Source organism: Lingula anatina, chromosome 3 (genome assembly GCF_051362555.1).
Source record: "Lingula anatina isolate TDL-2025a chromosome 3, LinAna3.0, whole genome shotgun sequence".
NCBI lineage: Eukaryota > Metazoa > Brachiopoda > Lingulata > Lingulida > Lingulidae > Lingula > Lingula anatina.
The window spans coordinates 3,408,598-3,428,486 of NC_141769.1; the positions used below are offsets into that span (position 1 = coordinate 3,408,598).

The following is a 19,889-nucleotide window of genomic DNA, read 5'->3' on the forward strand; positions in this document are numbered from 1 at the left end:
TTTCATATATACTTAAATTATTTAATTTTTTTCTAAAATAAATTTATTTAATACACATACCAGTTCTTCTTTAGTCTGCTGGTGGGCTTGTAGTGCATCTTTCAATGCCTGAAAGTATAGTTCATGTAACAGTTAAAACAGCTTTGCTTTGTTAACTACTGCTCTGTAATTGTAGTTCTAATTCAATAAATAATATTGAGAAGTACAAATCACTGATTTTTCAATGAGAAAAAAAAAGTCTTTAAATCTTTTATATGAAAAAAATTGACAGACTAAAAAGAGAAATAAAATGTAACCTTTTCTTTGAGTTTGAGTTCTGCATTTAGACTCTCAGAGTCAGGACTATCATAGGTAATAGAATGTTTGGGACTGCGGTTCCTGGCCATACGCAGACGCTCTATCAGATCTGAGGGAAAAAAAATCAAGATCTAAGTTCTGAATCTGATATCTTTGCATGCTCACATGTGCACACACACACACACACACACACACACACACACACACACACACACACACACACACACACATTTTTTTTTATGAACGATATTGTAGGTTTGATAACACTCAGCGCCTCATTGGGCTGTATCCTCCCCAGGGAAGCAAGATGGCTTACACAGATTGTAATGATCATGTGTCTATTTGTTCTATGTATGTAATTCACATAATTGTAAAGTCTACTGAACATATCTATATGGAATTAAGACTTAAAATATATTTTAAAAAAATAATAATAATAAAATAATGCAAAAGAAATCTTTGTCATTGAATCATAAAATTCAATGAATCATGGTACCTTCTTTATTTTGCAAATCATTCTTCAACCTGGACACCTCGTCCCGCAGCCTGTGGAGTTCAGCCAGCTTACTGGGGCTGATACTGGGCGGCTGGGAGTCATGGATTTGACGGAACAGTTTATCCTTCTCCCGAGCACTTTCCACAAGGGACTCAATGGTCTTGTCCTTCTCGCTCAGAGCTGTGCGCATCTTGTCCAACATTTCTTGCTGTTGTTCCTCTGCCCACGTTGCTTTGTTCTCCAGGGACTGGAGGTAATAATATGCAATATGAATATTGGGTCATTAAGACGCGAGAAGAAATGTGAACTGAGAGGAACTGTGTGCCTCTGATATACTGAAAATGCATTTTTCAATCTAAGTATCAAATATGTGCTGAAATACCAAGCCCGACTTTTCATTATGCTGGATAGTTCATAAATTTTGCTTTAAAATTACCCTGTTGGTGTATAATTGGAATGGTATTAATTTGCAATAAATGGAGCCATATCTTAAATGCTCTATAATGAATGCTAAATTCTAATAAATTGCAAGAAAACTAGAGGATCAGAGAGGCGATACCGCCTCCGAATATTGTACCACCAGCTGGAGCAAGAGCATTCGTATAGACCCCCACATACACAAAATAAGGGACACAGCCACCAGTTTTGTGCTTGACAAGCTGTAAAAATGCAATCAACAAGAATTTTTAAACTATTGCAAAAAATATATATGGTACAATCAAATTTAAGTTCTTCGTAAGGTAGGTCAAGGGTCAATTTCAAGGTCACAGTAAATTGCCAGTATATGACTTCCTATTCAAGTTCAAGAGTAACTATGGACCTATCTCTGTCAAGTTTGAAGTTTAAAGAGAAAGAAATTAGCAGAGTTCAGTTCATGATAAAAAGTAGGTCAAAGGTCAATTTCAAGGTCACATTTAGATTGCCAGTATATGACTTTCTATTCAAGTTCAATAGTAACTATGGACCTATCTCTGCCAGTTTTGGAGATAAAAGGGAAGCAAAATTTGCAAAGTTCAGTTTATGGTGAAAAGTAGGACAAAGGTCAATTTTAATGTGACATTTATAATGCCAGTATATGACTTCCTATTCAAGTTCAATAGTAACTACGGACCTATCTCAGCCAGTTTTGGAGATAAAAGGAAAGCAAAATTTGCAAAATTCAGTTTATGGTGTAAAGTAGGTCAAAGGTCAATTTTAAGGTCACATTTAGATTGCCAGTATATGACTTCCTTTTCAAGTTCAATAGTAACTATGGACCTATCTCTGCCAGTTTTGGAGATAAAAAGGAAAGCAAAATTTGCAAAGTTCAGTTCATGGTGAAAAGTAGGTCAAAGGTCAATTTCAAGGTCACATTTAGATTGCCAGTATATGACTTCCTATTCAAGTTCAATAGTAACTATAGACCTATCTCAGCCAGTTTTGGAGATAAAAGGGAAGCAAAATTTGCAAAATTCAGTTCATGGTGAACAGTAGGTCAAAGGTCAATTTCAAGGTCACATTTAGATTGCCAGTATATGACTTCCTATTCAAGTTCAATAGTAACTATGGACCTATCTCTGCCAGTTTTGGAGATAAAAGGGAAGCAAAATTTGCAAAGTTCAGTTTATGGTGAAAAGTAGGTCAAAGGTCAATTTTGAGGTCACATTTAGATTGCCAGCATATGACTATCTATTCAAGTTCAATAGTAACTACGGACCTATCTCAGCCAGTTTTGGAGAAAAAAGGAAAGCAAAATTTGCAAAATTCAGTTCATGGTGAAAAGTAGGTCAAAGGTCAATTTTAAGGTCACATTAAGATTGCCAGTATATGACTTCCTATTCAAGTTCAATAGTAACTACGGACCTATCTCAGCCAGTTTTGGAGATAAAAGGAAAGCAAAATTTGCAAAATTCAGTTTATGGTGTAAAGTAGGTCAAAGGTCAATTTTAAGGTCACATTTAGATTGCCAGTATATGACTTCCTATTAAAGTTCAATAGTAACTATGGACCCATCTCTGCCAGTTTTGGAGATAAAAGGGAAGCAAATTTTGCAAAGTTCAGTTTCTGGTGAAAAGTAGGTCAAAGGTCAATTCTAAGGTCACATTTAGATTGCCAGTATATGACTTCCTATTCAAGTTCAATAGTAACTATGGACCTATCTCTGCCAGTTTTGGAGATAAAAGGGAAGAAAAATTTGCAAAGTTCAGTTCATGGTGAAAAGTAGGTCAAAGGTCACTTTCAAGGTCATAGTAAGATTGCCAGTATATGACTTCCTATTCAACTTCAATAGTAACTATGGACCTATCTCTGCCAGTTTTGGAGATAAAAGGGAAGAAAAATTTGCAAAGTTCAGTTCATGGTGAAAAGTAGGTCAAAGGTCACTTTCAAGGTCATAGTAAGATTGCCAGTATATGACTTCCTATTCAACTTCAATAGTAACTATGGACCTTTCTCTGCCAGTTTTGGAGATAAAAGGGAAGAAAAGTTTGCAAAGTTCAGTTCATGGTGAAAAGTAGGTCAAAGGTCAATTTTAAGGTCATAGTAAGATTGCCAGTATATGACTTCCTATTCAACTTCAATAGTAACTATGGACCTATCTCTGCCAGTTTTGGAGATATAAGGGACTAAATGTTATAATTTTGGAGTTACCATAATGTGCCTTAAATTTCGTACAGAAAAAATTAATTAAAATAAAGAAAATGTCATTTTGGTCAAAATTCTTGAAATAGGAGGTGCTCTGAAGTTTCAGAAGTTCAAATTTGATGAAATAATGTCATTTTTGAACACAAGTTGTCTGCTTTGCCAAGCCTTATGTTTTATTTTTCCAGAGTTCAAAATTTATTATCCATTACCGTACTGCACATTTTGCTTTTACCACCAATATGTACTTTTTGATACAGCGTAACTCGAAAACCGTATGGAATACAAAAAAACCGAGACCACCTCCAGTGTTGGGCTTTACATGCTCTACAAAATGCAAAAAAGAATGGGTCTCTAGCATTAACGGTTCCCGAATTAGAGACAGTTTTCAGTTTCGGTATCTTATGGCCGCTACTCCTGTGAAAATGCACCGATTGACCCCAAATTCATGGAGATGAAAGATGACCTGAAGGGTAACACCTTCCAATAATATTATTGGTTAAGTCTGTGTGGTGTCTGAATAACAGGGCAAAAAAAATTTTTTTCGTAAAAAATTTCATTTTTTTGAAAATTTTGGCCCATTTGACCTTGAAGTAAAGGTCAAAGGTCAAATCCAAGGGTATATTTGAAATCTACACATATGACTTTTGGAAAGCTGTCTATAGAAATTTTTCCCATAACTCCTTCCGTAGGGTAGATAATTAGCATTTAATTTTGCCATTTTTAGACAAGGGTGCATTGCAATGAGTGCCACACCCAGACCCCAATACCGACAAAGCCCAAATTTTACGTGGAACGAGTTGAGATTATAGGTGACCTAAATCCATGAGATGGGTACGGGGGCCCTTACCGTCTAGGAGGAGAAGCGGTAACGGTAGCCGTCCGGCGGAGCCAACGGAGCCGGCGGAGCCGGCGGAACGATCCGGACGGGACCGAAACCATGTGTACCGCCAGCGCTAACGCTGGTGGTACAATTATTGACATCCAAGTCATAGGAAATTATCTGAGAAAAGTGTAACAAATACGATAAATTAATGATAAATAAAATAGCTTCCAGTCCATGATGATAGCCCCCCTTACCTGCAGTTCAAAATCCTTTCTATTCAGCTCAGTCTGCAGCTGCTGCAGTTCTTTATTCAGAGTGGCCATGTCTTTATTGAAACTCTCATGCAAGTGCTGTAAACAATATATACACAACTGGGTTAATCACCATGCACACATAAAACACCAATTTCCACAAACAAGGCTTCTCTGGTACAACACCATGAAGTAACTCTTAGATTACAATGAAGAAGCTGACAATACATAAGAACACGTTACAATGGTGCTTTGTTACATTAAGAAAAAATAACTGATAGTAACAAATAGATTACAAGGTGGTCCAAGACTACAGTAGTGATAGTCACATCTTAAGTTGTTATCATGGGCATACAAAAGTACTTGCTTTTATTCCACATTCAAACATATTTACATATTTTCAATTCTCTCCACAGATATACAGACAGACAAAAGCAGTACCACTTTATTGTAATAATATCCACAGGTCTACATACTTTCAACTCCCCGTCTTTATCTCTTAATTTCTCCAGCAATTCGCGGGTAGCCTCCTCATTGGTGACTGCCGCCTTGCTCCTGTCCCCCATGATTTCTTCGATGAGGTTGTCCTTCTCTTTCAGTCTCTGCTGCAGCTGCTCCACAATGGTTTCTTTGGAAGCAGCGGAGTCCCGTAGTGCGTTCTAGAAATGGGTCATATTTTCACGTTTTAGTGTATAGTTTATCAATTGAAACATCAATGTATTTTAATGTGTCAACAAGCAAAGCATACACTGTGAGATAGAAAATGATCCATTTACAGATCATCACCAGATTTGTTCTCTTGATTTTGTAAGAAAAGAGTTGAGCTTAAGTTATTTCAAAACAACAGATTAAAAGACCACCCCCACACCCATAGGGATAAACAAATAAAAGACAAAATGAAATATATCTCTACAATTACCTGCAGGGCTACCTCTCTGCTTGCCAGGGAGTCCTGTAGCCTCTTTATGACACCCTCCTTCTCCTCCAATGAGTGAACATTCTTGTCACCAATTTCCTACAAAAAACAGCAGTAGGAAATCAGCATTTCTTCATTTTAAACATACCCATTCTCTTGTATAAAAGTTCCTAATTCTATTAACCATTAAAGCAGTAATGATCATAGTGAAAATATATAAATTTTCTATAAAAACACACCCAACACTAGAGACCATACAACTTCACTTCAAGAATTGGATCACACAGCTGGTAATTAAATATACATATCTGTGTTTGGTAACTAATTGGGATTTCAAAACACTTCTCTTTTTCTAATGTGTTACTTTTTTCAAAATTTAGTTTTAAGGCGCTCTCCAAAAGTGTCCTAGCTTTCTGACACAAAGCCAACTAACTTTTCAAACTTCTGAATGAAAATTGTTAATTCCAGTCAATAGATGTGAGGTACAAGAACAATATCAAATTTGTTAAAGTCAAAGCTTCTGTCATGCTTGGTGCTGCAGTTTCCCCAATGTCTCACCTCCATGGCTTGTTGCTGTCCCTTCAGAGCACTGGCAAGCTGGGCAAGGTGCTGCTCCTTCTCACGCCCCTCTCGCTCCAATGTCTGAAAATAATACCATCCACAATGGATAAAACAGTGTAAAGTAGTCATACTGATATGTCCACAATGGATAAATCAATATGCAACTAAGGCAGTCTTTGGAATATCACCAAAAAATATACCAGTGCAAGATTGTCCAATGACTACATTATCCAGAACTGTATCAGTGGCACACAGCACAAATAGCAATTAAAGTATCTTTATAACACTATTCAAGTAATAAACTATAAACAAAAATAAGCTACCAACTATCTTGTTATTACATAAACTAAGCGTGCACTAAAATACAACATACATCTATGGTTTCTTCTGAGTTCAGAAGCATTTGATTGGCTCGTTCAATGTCGCGCTCTCGCTCTCTTAGAGACATCTTCAGTCCTCGAATCTCATTGTCTTTCTCTTCCAGAGCACGGAACTTTTCTTCAATGGCTTCCTGATATCAGAAAAATCTTGCTCACTGTTTTACAACTGATCTCTTTAATCCTATCATATCAATTTTCCAGGAGAAGCTCACCATACTTACTATGACCATTCTGCCAAATTCTTAAGAAAATTTGGAAAAAAATCAGACATACTATAGACTTGGTGAAAAATTAGACATTTGATTAATTCTAAAGCAAAAATGAAGAAGAAATGACTCCAGCTATATAGCATACTGGAAAACATTTACTACACACCACATGCTTAAGTATTCAAAGAAAAAATAAATATTATTTAGCTACAAAGAAAATGAAGAAATCAAAATGCTAAAATCTACTATGAGATACATATTATATATTAATGTAAGAACACTTGGATTCAATTTGACATCAACAGCACACACACACACCACTGTAATCCCAGAGAAAGGCAGTCAACACATTGTATTTTATGTAAGGTATTAACCAGAATATTTATGTAGAATTAGTCATATAAACCAGTGATGAATACCAGCATTGTATTGTGAACCATAATAGAACTAAGTGTTTTCATTTTCTTGTGTTGTCCATATATTTATCATAATTATATATATATATATATATATATATATATATATATATATATATATTTATTTATGTAAAATTAAAATATTAAATAATCATATCATACTATAAAACGAGGCCCATTTTACTCACTTCAACAGCCTTGTCTCTCTCCGCCAGTCTCTCTCTTAGCTTGCTAATAAGACTGTCTTTACTCTCAGATTTGGGCTAGAAGAGAATTTCACAATAATTTTAGTCACATTACGGCCTCAAGCCGTGAAATATCTCAGGTTGAGACCCTATCTTCTTTTACTTGCTAACTGTAAGCTCCAGAATTTGATTTATATACATATATCTCAATCTACTTCCCAGTTCTGTACTCACTGTGAGAGACTGCTCCTTGTCCAGATACTCCTGGAGCTGCCTGTCTTTCTCCTTCAGACTCTTGCTCAACCTCTGGATCACTTTCTCCTTGCTCTGTAGCTGTCTCTGGGCATCATCTGACAGCACCTGGAGAAAGACAGGTCCAAACATTGTCATATATGTGGTAATATTCCACAAAATATATGCAAGCATGAATCCAAAGCTAGGTATAAGTATAACCTTTAAATGTCTGGGGGTGTCAACTCATTGGTTGGTAACTTCCATTTTTTTGCAACTTTTTTCATGTACAATGGCCACTAATTGTTATTAGTTAGAAAGCTTCCAAGAATGTGACCACTGGCTTGTAAAAGTTTTAGTACATCTATACAGTAATGCTTTTAAAAACTTTTCATAATGTGCTTCCTGAAGACATCCAAAGATTTATATACACATCAGAATACTCACTATGTTGTCATTTTAATGTCTTCAGTGTCAAACCACCAGAGACAAGGTGAAAAAAGTTGAACACTTCTATTTAACACATTTGTATACATTATTCTATACTGGTTTCATGGAAGAAATCACACTTTGGTCAAGACAGGAAGTTCTGGTGTACCTGGTACTGCTGTTCCTGGGCCTCCAGTTTGTCCACTCCTTTCTCCTTCTCTTCATGAAGCTTCTCTTGGAGATCCTGGACATAAATGAGGCAATTCTCATAATTTCAGGTTTACATTATACATCCTTACTTAGCAAACTTAAGATTAATGATATTCAACACCATTCCTTTATCCTGCATTTATTTTCTATTGATGATTTGGCTATGGAAAAGATGAAAGACAAAAGCTATTCCACATTTTTCAAACATTCCTTAATCTGGCTATGAAAATTAAAGAAAAAATGGATAAATCTTTTCCAAAATTTTTACTTCTTTATCATAAATTTAACTAAAATATTTAATTTGACTTCAGAATTTTCCCAAATTTGCCAAAAACAAACAAACCAACCAACCAACAAACATAAACAAACTAGAGGATCAGAGAGGCGATACCGCCTCCGAATATTGTACCACCAGCTGGAGCAAGCGCATTCATATAGACCCCCACATATACAAAATAAGGAACACAGCCACCAGTCTTGTGCTTGACAAGCTGTAAAAATGCAATCAACAAGAATTTTCAAAATATGCAAAAAATATATATATTACTAAAAATGGTACAATCAAAGTTAAGTTCATCGCAAGGTAGGTCAAAGGTCAATTCCAAGGTCACAGTAAATTGCCAGTATATGACTTCCTATTCAACTTCAATAGTAACTATGGGCCTATCTCTGCCAGGTTTGGAGTTAAAAGAGAAAGAAATTAGCAGAGTTCAGTTCATGATAATAAGTAGGTCAAAGGTCAATTTCAAGGTCACACTTAGATTGCCAGTATATGACTTCCTATTCACGTTCAATAGTAACTATGGACCTATCTCTGCCAGTTTTGGAGATAAAGGGGAAGCAAACTATGCAAAGTTCAGTTCATGGTGAAAAGTAGGTCAAAGGTCAATTTTAAGGTCACTTTAAGATTGCCAGTATATGACTTCCTATTCAACTTCAATAGAGACTATGGACCTATCTCTGCCAGTTTTGGAGATAAAAGGGAATCAAAATTTGCAAAGTTCAGTTCATGGTGAAAAGTAGGTCAAAGGTCAATTTTAAGGTCACATGTAGATTGCCAGTATATGACTTCCTATTCAAGTTCAATAGAGACTATGGACCTATCTCTGCCAGTTTTGGAGATAAAAGGGAAGCAAAATTTGCAAAGTTCAGTTCATGGTGAAAAGTAGGTCAAAGGTCAATTTTAAGGTCACATTTAGATTGCCAGTATATGTCTTCCTATTCAACTTCAATAGTAACTATGGACCTATCTCTGCCAGTTTTGGAGATAAAAGGGAAGCAAAATTTGCAAAGTTCAGTTCTTGGTGAAAAGTAGGTCAAAGGTCAATTTTAAGGTCACATTTGGATTGCCAGTATATGACTTCCTATTCAACTTCAATAGTAACTATGGACCTATCTCTGCCAGTTTTGGAGATAAAAGGGAATCAAAATTTGCAAAGTTCAGTTCATGTTGAAAAGTAGGTCAAAGGTCAATTTTAAGGTCACATTTAGATTGCCAGTATATGACTTCCTATTCAACTTCAATAGTAACTATGGACCTATCTCTGCCAGTTTTGGAGATAAAAGGGAAGCAAAATTTGCAAAGTTCAGTTCATGGTGAAAAGTAGGTCAAAGGTCAATTTTAAGGTCACATTTAGATTGCCAGTATATGACTTCCTATTCAACTTCAATAGTAACTATGGACCTATCTCTGCCAGTTTTGGAGATAAAAGGGAAGCAAAATTTGCAAAGTTCAGTTCATGGTGAAAAGTAGGTCAAAGGTCAATTTTAAGGTCACATTTAGATTGCCAGTATGTGACTTCCTATTCAAGTTCAATAGAAACTATGGACCTATCTCTGCCAGTTTTGGAGATAAAAAGGAAGCAAAATTTGCAAAGTTCAGTTCATGGTGAAAAGTAGGTCAAAGGTCAATTTTAAGGTCACATTTAGATTGCCAGTATATGACTTCCTATTCAAGTTCAATAGTAACTATGGACCTATCTCTGCCAGTTTTGGAGATATAAGGGACTAAATGTTATAATTTTGGAGTTACCATAATGTGCCATAAATTTCCTACAAAAAAAATTAATTAAAATAAAGAAAAGGTCATTTTGGTCAAAATTCTTGAAATGGGAGGTGCTCTGAAGTTCCAGATGTTCAAATTTGATGAAATAATGTCATTTTTGACCACAAGTTGTCTGCTTTGCCAAGCCTTATGTTTTATTTTTCCGGAGTTCAAAATTTATTATCCATTACCGTACGGCACATTTTGCTTTCACCACCAATATGTACTATTTGATACAGCGTAACTCGAAAACCGTATGGAATACAAAAAAACGGAGACCACCTCCAGTGTTGGGCTTTACATGCTCTACAAAATGCAAAAAAGAATGGGTGTCTAGCATTAACGGTTCCCGAATTAGAGACAGTTTCGATATCTTATGGCCGCTACTCCCGTGAAAATGCACCGATTGACCCCAAATTCACGGAGATGAAAGATGACCTGAAGGGTAACACTTTCCATTAATATTATTAGTTAAGTCTGTGTGGTGTCTGAATAAGACCGCAAATAATTTTTTTTTCGGCAAAAATTTTGTTTTTTTGAAAATTTTGGCCCGTTTGACCTTAAAATAAAGGTCAAAGGTCAAATCCAAGGGCATATTTGAAAATTACACATATGACTTTTGGAAAGCTGTCTGTAGAAATTTTTCCCATAATTCCTTCTGTAGGGGAGATAATTAGCATTTAATTTTGCCATTTTTGGACAAGGGTGCATTGCAATGAGTGCCACACCTAGACCCCAATACCGACAAAGCCCTAATTTTACGTGGAACGAGTTGAGATTATAGGTGACCTAAATCCAAGAGATGGGTATGGAGGCCCTTACCGTCTAGGAGGAGAAGCGGTAACGGTGACTTGGCGGCGGAGCCGCAGGAGCCGCAGGAGCCGGCGGAGCCGCAGGAGCCGGCGGAACATACGGGTCGGGACTAAAACCATGTGTACCGCCAGCGCCTACGCTGGTGGTACAATAAAAAGCCAACCCAAAAGGCACACTTCTCACCACAACATCATTGCTCTACCTGTACAGATTCTTCCTTGTGTTTTATAACCTCATCCAGTTTCTCCAGCTGTTCTTGAAGCCTTTCAATCTCGGAGGCCTTCCTTGCCAAGGACTTCTGGAGCTTTTGGTTCTCCAGATCCTTTATCTTGATGTCCCCCTCCATCTGAGCTATCTTGTTGTCTTTGTCTGAGAGCTGAAGCTGCTGGTCCTCCAGGCCCTGGTGGACATTGAGTTGAGAGTCAAAGCTAAGCAAGGGGAGAGAGAGAGAGAGAGAGAGAGAGAGAGAAAGAGAGAGCAAGAGAGAGAGAATGTGCACCTGCATGCGTGTGTGCCCGTGTATGCGTGAGAGAGAGAGAGTATATATTCTCTGGTTTGTCAAATGTATGGAAACAGAAGGTCAGGATCCTGCCTTTATGTTTACAAGGAACTGTTATATAATTAAGGAAAAATGTCAGCTGTGGCAGCAAGTCTCTTAATGGTGAAGACGTGTACAAAATCTCCTAGGAATGTGTTCTGACATATGCAGTTATTATGATGCATCTGACACTGTGCAAAGTGTGACACATTCTAATGCCAAAGGCAGTATATTAACAATATACAGGACGTGATAGAGTGATTCATGTGATAAATTTGAAATAATTTTCACAGAACAAAACCTTGCACACAACAGACCTGATATTTTTTCATGGTAGCAGCGTGGAGCTCCTGCTTGTTCTGCTCCAACTCATCCTCCTTCTCTTCAAGCAGGGTTGTTAACTGCTGGATCTAAAATATAAAACAAGAAATATATGCCAAAGTGCTCTTTATACTAGTGGGTGGGTTTATTGTGATACATACTTGTTCACAAATTCTGGCAAAAGTCAACAAGTTATTTTTTGTATTGACAAACTTTACCTGTTTTTCCTTATCGTGGACAGTCTTCACCATACTTTGGACAGCCTTGTAACTTTTCTGCAGGTTTTCAGCCTCAGTCTTGCTCTCCTTCTGCAGCTGATGCAGTTGGTTTTCCAACTCCTGCATGACAAAATTTAGAAAAAAACAATTTTTTTTTAAATTGGAAACATACAATGACATATGAATAAATATATGAAAAGTCTTACTTGCTTTCTTTTTTAAAGTATTTTTGTTTAGCAAAGTAATATTGATGGATTTTGAAGATATGAATTGAAAACAGTCCTCAGAAAAGAAAACAACAAAGATATGTTGATACTGCCTGGCATAAAAAGAAATAAAAACTGTAAGAGTTGCAGAATAGTGTACAACATTAATTGATGCACAAAGATGTGTATGCCTCAAATGTGTTTAAATGAGTCAATATGAAATCATATCATAGAACAAATGACCAAAAAATTCTCAAAACAAAGAGAGCGTTGACAAAATGTTTTCTGTCAACAGTTCAACTCACCTTGCTCAATTTGTCTTTATCTCTCAAGCCGTCTTCTAATTTCTGAAAAAATACAAGTTAAATGTTCAGCAAATTTTTAAAAACTGAAAGGAAATGCCACAAAACTTAAACCATCAGGGCAACTGATGCATACTGGTATATATATGGCCTTGATTACAATCCAGATGTTTATATAAAAAAGATGAAAGTAGACCTTTTAAAAATTCAGAAAATGTACAAGTACAAAAGGAGTGCAGCTATATGGGTTAAGGAGGGGGGGGGGGATGAGGGTGCATAAATACATCAATCAAATATATCTTGCTTTCCTGTTTTACCCAGAAAGACTTTCATCTCTAATCAACGGACAAAAAAAAAAAAAAAAAGCAGTGGCCTACTCCAATCATCTGTTCTTTGTCCTGCAGATCACTGGTCAACTGTTCACACACTATCTCCAGCTCATCAATCTTCCTCTGCTGGTCATCAATTGTGTTCTAATATAAGACAAGTTATACATTAATTTCAATACCATTCTTCCAACCAAAATATTTTTTCAGAAAGGAATGAACATATTCTGCAACTAAAATTAAATAATAAGGTTCTGCTTTAAACTAAATAGGATGAGAAATAAAAATAAATGTATGAAAAGAAGCTAAAAAATCAAAAGAATAAAAAAACTAAGTGAGGGTTTGTGTGAATAAGGAATGTTTATTGTTAAATCAACAAAGAAGCAAGCATTAAACAAAAGCATGTACACAACATAATTAAGCATCCATGTTCCCAAATTATTACAATCAAATTAATCACAAATGATCATAAAAAGGAAGGTGAAATCAATCATAAAAATATGACAAAAGACACAGCTTTTTAACTCTGCTATTGGTTAAAAATAAACCTAAGAGTACATCACTACAAAATCAAACAAATTCAAACAAAACAAAACAAAACAACTGAACAGCAAATCAAAATAAAACTATTTGTAAAAATTATGTTGGGAAATTCTAAATATGTTTTCCAATAATGAACATCTAAAACAAAGCAAATAGCTTGGTTAGGTATTTTATGCCTAAACCTTAGGCTAAGACTTTGTTACAACCAAGTGGATCTGCGGACTAACTGACCTGAGGATTAAATGTGGCCAACCCACTTGAAAGCTTTCCGCATTTTCCCCTAATGCATTCCCGTGAAGATTACGCGACAAGCTTTAAAGTGGTTTGACCATATTTAATACACAGATCAGTTAGTATGTGGATCAACATGGTTGTGAACTGTGCCTAAAAATCAACAAATCTATAAAATGCCAAGCAGGTGACAACAATCATTACCTACCATTTTTTCACTGTGAATCAAGTATATAATCACCTCAACAAGAATTTACAAAAGAATTTGTAAGCTAAACCAATTCTTATATCCATCTTATTTCCAATCTTTTAACAATATCAATCATTTTTTTTCATAGGTTTATAATACTGAAGCCCCATTAAATGAACAAAATAATTTTCTCTCCAATCACCTGTGAGTCTCTGCTGTCTGGAGTGGACCGTCCTGTGTTCAGAGCATCGTGTAACTTGTCCTCCAGTGACTGGGGAAATCAAAGCAAATCACACACACAATAACTACACAGATATTGCAGCAACACCAGGAAGCACAATGTGGATTATTATACGGACACAGGTGCTATTAATAGATCTGCTGACGGCATGTTCTTAAAGGGCATACAGAGTAAATAATACATGCTTTTTTTTTTTTGTAATGTTCAACTTTTGATATTAAATACGAAAGACGATTTTCATTTATAACACATATCTCAATAAATCATATGCTGCAAAATTAAATAAAAAAATTAAATTATTTGATACCATGTATGCCCCTTATACAGAACTCCACACTGAAACATCTAAACACATGTTCTCTGCGGGGAAATCCAGGAGGCAAGTCATATACAATATGCAAGTTTAAATTTTTGAAATTTAAAATTTGATTAAAATCAAATTCAGAAACATCTTCTGAACTGGATATTCCAGTACTACAAAAATATAGCTCTCAACTCAAATATACTGCACAGCATGTCTTTCAAAAATATATACATTTCTGGTAAAAACACATATTGTTCACAACTGTCCATCCTGGTTTTGTGTCCCACAGAGATTCCAATTAGGATGTGAGAGACAAAAAAACAAAACACTCCACCTCGAATAAAGTCAGTATATGTGAATAACAATATAATACCAATGATGTTCTCTTTTTGCAAGAATTCAGCCATACTTCCAATGTGTTTTTTTTTTCTTTTTCTTCTTTTGTTTACTTCAAAATTCATTCAAAATGCCCCCTACAACAGATAATCACTTAATCCATGCTTCTATTCATGTTCAATACCCCAGATCCCAGACATACCAACAACCATAAAGTCATATTAAAATTGATATCTATCCACCCACCACCTCCCTCATTTACAAAATATCGTGGTGAATCCATGAAAACTTGCAAGCAAAGACACCACTCTGGCCTAGGGTGTGTGTATTGAAAGTGAACATTGCGCAGTGCCTCTCTCTCTCTCTTGGTGCTGTTATTGGTCAAAAGCCCGCACCCACTGACCTGATAGTCGATATAATTTTTCATGACCTGTGCTGTTGGGGTGTGATCGCTCAGCCTTCGTACTAAAGACTGAAACAGAAACATTCAACGTGCCAAAGGAACTGTGTCGCACACACATCCACATGCAAGGGATGCACGTACATGCTGAAAATCATGGTCATGCTTAGGACGAGTACCATGCATTCAGGGGCCCAGTGCCACAGCATGCATAAGGAGCAGATTAACCAGGCATGGCTACACTGAGCAACAGGACTGACTGAAGCTCTCTTGCCATGCCTTCACTATGTTGTTGCTGGTTATTATGTGACCAACCCAGTGAAAATTACTGTAATAACTGTCAGCCTTGACTCTATTAGCCAGCAACTATCAGTATTTCATAGACACAAACTCATATGTGAAAGATAATGATAGTTACAGTAAATAAATTTCATGTAACCTGTGGTGATAGAAATAGATCAATAAAGTACTCTGAAATGTGACTGGTGGGGGTAAATTGTGTTGTGAAGATTACAGTAATTAAATCTAAAAAATGAATATTAGTTTCCCACATAATTAAATACTTTAAAAAAAGATGAAATCTTAAAAATAAAATATTTTGTAAGCATTCGGGTACATATTAAATTTCATTAATCAAATCAAGATGTCAGAATGCCTTATATGAAATAAAATTAAATGTATAAAATATTAGCAATCATTTAAGTACTGAAAATATTCAATTAATTTATGAGTTTGTGATGCATGTTACAGGCACACCATGGTTGTACGCTATGGGCAGGGTACTTCAACCACGTGTAGTCTGAGACTGAAAAACACAGAGCAACTCCCAGTTGTGGGGTTGGACATGCACACAGGGGTGGGGTTGGACATGCACACAACACAAGGTCACATACAAAGAGACAACCCACTTGACCCATTTCTACTAGTGGCCCTATCACCTGTATGTCATCTTCCTTCCTCTTGAGATCTCTGGACAACAGTTTTACTTTCTCCTCCAGAGGCACTCTCATGCTGACCACGGCATCCTCTTTCTCTCTCTCCAGCTCCGTGATAAAAGCGTCTTTATTCTTCAGGGCCGTGCGCAGCTGATCTATGATCCTGAATTACAGTCAACAATGTTAAAATGTAAGGCAGGTGCACAAGGTTTGTTAGATATGTTTTACAAAAGGTAACTTGTATCATGAACAGACTGCAAAAGGAAAGCAAAGAGAATTTTTTGGAACATCAACAAAAAAGGGACACATTTTTAGTTTCTTGATCTCCATTTACTTTCACGTTTACAAAAGACTAATATAAGAAAACTGTACTTGTCTTTTTCTCCCAAAGCAGCTCTGTTACTCTCTGACTGGTCAACAGATGGCACTGCCTCCAACTCTTTAAGCCTGTCCTGGGTTTCTTTCAGCTTGTCTTGGGCCTCTTTCAGTGCTGCTGCATTCTTTTGTGCCTCCTAAATGCAAAGAAAAACTGTTGTGCTGATTTCCTTCATTCAATACAAAGAAAAAGAAAACCAAAACTGATAAACTGGTTTATTAAGCACATTAGTGTGAAAGTAGTAGTACTGAAACACCATAGAACTTGGAAAACATTTATAAAAAGCACAACTGTGATAAAACAGGTTTCTCCATAAACTTTTAACACTACATGTTTGATCTCACGGTTCTTACTTTCTCTATGATAACTTATCAGGGATGGATAGCAATGTGCTGTTGTGGATTGATTATTCTTTTCATTGTCCACAATTATCTTACAAAGCAACAGATGCCTTTGGCGCCAGGAAAACCAGGATCAGTAGTGATTTGAGCTGGGAAGGTCACATCTGTGATATTTGTAAAAAAGCAAGTAAAAGGCTACACAATCTTAAGCTTCTGAAAAGAGCGGGTATTCCAACCAAAGAACTTGTAAACTTTTATACATCAGTAATCAGGCCTACATTAGAATATGCATGTCAGGTGTGGCATCCAGGTCTTACACAACAAGAAATTGATAAAATTGAATCCATCCAGATTAGAGCATGTAAGATTATATTCCCAGAGCTGTCCTACGATGGGGCACTTGAAACATGTAAACTTATCACTCTTGTTTGTAGAAGAGATGAACTATCTAAAACATTATTGCATAACATGTACTCTGAAGGACACAAAATCCATCATTTGCTACCAGAGATAAATGAAAGTTCCTACACTTTGCGCCGGGTTTATAAGTACACTGTGCCAAAACTGAGGACTGTACGATCGTCAAAAACTTTTATCCCATGGAATTTATCAAATTTTAAGAACTGAGTTTTTTATGAATTTTTAATGTGTATCGAATCATTTTAACACTTACAAGTATATTTTAAGATTGTGCATCTCACGACTATTTGTTTTTATTGTAAAATCCAACTTTTTTAAGTTGCAAATAAATACATATTATTATTAAAACACCATACCTGTTCAGTTACTTTCAGTTTTTCTTCCAGCTGGTCACGACATCTTACCAGCTCATTCTCATGCTGATAGGCCATCCCCTCCACTGCATTGCTGAAGAAGAGAACAAAATTAAGTGTCACAACCTGGTGCAAACTGAATAGATAAAAGTTGAAAGTCCTTTCTAAACTTAACATTACCTACCTACTCTTAAATATTATTATTGCCAATTCTATTACATCACACCAATCAATCATAATATAACATGACAACCAAGGGTCACTTATACATAGTTCAAATAATACATTTCACGTTAAGAATTATTATCAATGCTAATAAATCAGCTGAAAAAAATTATTTAACACTCACGAAGCTCTTTTCAGCAATTCCTGCTTGTCCATCAGATCTTTCTTGAGGCTCTCTACTTCAACCTTCAGTTCTATATTCTAAAAATACAAGAACATATTTGCCTGTATTCACAGTTCAAAAAATGTAACAGCTGAGAGCACCAAATGTTTATGATGTCCAGCAGCAACATAACCACATAAAAAACTTGAAATATTCATTTAAAAAAGGTGTGCATTTTCATTGCGTAAGTTATGTCACAAGTTCTCTGTATTGAATATGACCCACCCTGCAAGCTGCAACCTTGGGTTCATTTTCAAGACAGAAAATACAAGATAAAATCCAGATAACTGAAAACTGCAAGCAAATATAAATTTCAGATCAGAAAACTACATATTTTTTTCTTTTCGGTGCAAATGTTTCACATAAAATCTGCTACTAGTTTTTTTAGGCGAAGATATTTCACAGAAAAAAAGGGAAAATTTACAGCTGTTAATCTATTTTCGAAACAAACATGCTGTAAGATAATATTTGGACTACCAGGAGGCTGCATCAAGATAAGCCACATCCTTACTGTTTTGAACACATCTTCGTGATCCCCAAATCTCTGTTTCATCTGCTCTTCCAAGTAATAGATGCGCAGCTTCAAGCTGAAGTTCTCTTTCTTTAAAGTGGCAAGTTGCTGAAACCAAAGCAATAATCATATTACAAAGTTTATCATAAAATATACTTGTTCAACTACAAGACTATGATAATTTGAAACATCCCATCAAGTCAGCAATCATTGACTTAAATTCTACTATATCAAAAATAATTATAATACCAATATTAAACATCACATTGTCACTGCCATAAAAATTAGTAAGTCAGAGTAAAAAGAAGGGCAAGCTAAGCATAAGTTCACAATCCTGTATCAATAGCAATTGGTTGCATAAATCTAACAAATAAACAGTTGTCACTTACTGTATATAAGTGGTTTATTAAATATGAATTAATTTCAAAGTCCTGGGACATACCTCTTATGTGAAACCTCCATAACTCTGGGAGGCAAGGTGAACCTTTCAAGGGTGGCAGATTTGATGGTTTTTAACTCTGCTTTTTGTATTCCTGATCATAATAACTAATCATAATCCTTACCTAATCCTATCCCTCATCTGATTATATTCCTTACCTGATCATATTCCTTCATGGTCCTGGCCCTGACAGGTGACATCCGCCCACTGCTGGCCTTCTCAACCACTGAAATAACACAAATAATAATAAACAGGTAGGTGTGTGTGTGTGTGTGTGTGTGTGTGTGTGTGTGAGAGAGAGAGAGAGAGAGAGAGAGAGAGAGAGAGAGAGAGAGAGAGAGAGAGAGAGAGAGAGAGAGAGAGAGAGAGAGAGAGAGAGAGAGAGAGAGAGAGAGAATGCAAGTGCTTATGATGTGCATTTGTTCTAAGTACTGTAAAATTCTAGATATCAATTTTCCATGTTTTGTTCCTGTTACTATTTCTGAAAGCAACTTAAAAGTGTTATAATTTTTCTATATGCATGTCTCAGACAGCTATACAGTTATCAGTCTTCAACTGCATGCCTGCCATCAGCAGATTAGCAAATAAATGAAATTAATGAAATCATAATAAATTAGAAAATAATTTTTAAGAAAACACATTACATTTTTCACTGAGTATTTTATTTTTTTTTCAATTAACTGTTTTTTTCCTTTTCTTTGAGTTCCTTTTTAAATTTTATGTTTCATTTTTTATCTTTTTTTATTTAAGTTTATTTGTATGAACCACCTAAATATCATGTCAATTCCTGGTTAGTCATATACTAGTATGTTGACACAGCAGTTCTTGTACCAGTGCTGATATATATAACAACTTACTTGGAACAGATCCATCTGGATACTTGAGATGCGTCCCAAAAGTTACTTCTCCAAGCAAATCTGGATTGGTGCTAAGTAAAAAAAAGTCAATATAAAAAAACTAGTAAACATCTTATATAGTTGAGGTACTCTTCTACTGACATTTCAAAGGTCAAAAGAGGATATTGATTATCTTTATTTTTCCTTTTTTTCAAAACATGATTAATATAAAATATATATGGGCTGTAACA

The 19,889-nt window shown here is 35.8% G+C and overlaps 1 protein-coding gene across 8 annotated transcripts in view; it reads right to left on the bottom strand.

Annotated features, from left to right (window-relative positions):
* The window catches only part of LOC106154678 (uncharacterized), a 74,868-nt gene that overhangs the window by 50,448 nt on the left and 4,531 nt on the right, over nucleotides 1-19,889 (bottom strand). For 5 of the 8 annotated variants that reach the window (XM_087008098.1, XM_087008097.1, XM_087008095.1 and 2 more), the window contains exons 2-26: nucleotides 19,660-19,730; nucleotides 18,961-19,028; nucleotides 18,364-18,471; nucleotides 17,814-17,890; nucleotides 17,468-17,558; nucleotides 16,347-16,486; nucleotides 15,978-16,137; nucleotides 15,043-15,111; nucleotides 13,961-14,029; nucleotides 12,846-12,941; nucleotides 12,472-12,513; nucleotides 11,961-12,080; nucleotides 11,739-11,831; nucleotides 11,086-11,283; nucleotides 7,986-8,060; nucleotides 7,391-7,516; nucleotides 7,160-7,234; nucleotides 6,340-6,477; nucleotides 5,964-6,047; nucleotides 5,409-5,504; nucleotides 4,966-5,148; nucleotides 4,493-4,588; nucleotides 794-1,040; nucleotides 297-406; nucleotides 61-108 (exon numbers count right to left, since the gene is read on the bottom strand). In XM_087008098.1, the coding sequence (XP_086864224.1) occupies nucleotides 61-108; nucleotides 297-406; nucleotides 794-1,040; nucleotides 4,493-4,588; nucleotides 4,966-5,148; nucleotides 5,409-5,504; nucleotides 5,964-6,047; nucleotides 6,340-6,477; nucleotides 7,160-7,234; nucleotides 7,391-7,516; nucleotides 7,986-8,060; nucleotides 11,086-11,283; nucleotides 11,739-11,831; nucleotides 11,961-12,080; nucleotides 12,472-12,513; nucleotides 12,846-12,941; nucleotides 13,961-14,029; nucleotides 15,043-15,111; nucleotides 15,978-16,137; nucleotides 16,347-16,486; nucleotides 17,468-17,558; nucleotides 17,814-17,890; nucleotides 18,364-18,471; nucleotides 18,961-19,028; nucleotides 19,660-19,730 (2,680 nt within the window). The remainder of the gene's footprint in view (nucleotides 1-60; nucleotides 109-296; nucleotides 407-793; nucleotides 1,041-4,492; nucleotides 4,589-4,965; nucleotides 5,149-5,408; nucleotides 5,505-5,963; nucleotides 6,048-6,339; nucleotides 6,478-7,159; nucleotides 7,235-7,390; nucleotides 7,517-7,985; nucleotides 8,061-11,085; nucleotides 11,284-11,738; nucleotides 11,832-11,960; nucleotides 12,081-12,471; nucleotides 12,514-12,845; nucleotides 12,942-13,960; nucleotides 14,030-15,042; nucleotides 15,112-15,977; nucleotides 16,138-16,346; nucleotides 16,487-17,467; nucleotides 17,559-17,813; nucleotides 17,891-18,363; nucleotides 18,472-18,960; nucleotides 19,029-19,659; nucleotides 19,731-19,889) is intronic. The other 3 variants (XM_087008092.1, XM_087008093.1, XM_087008096.1) reach the window with 3 other exon arrangements.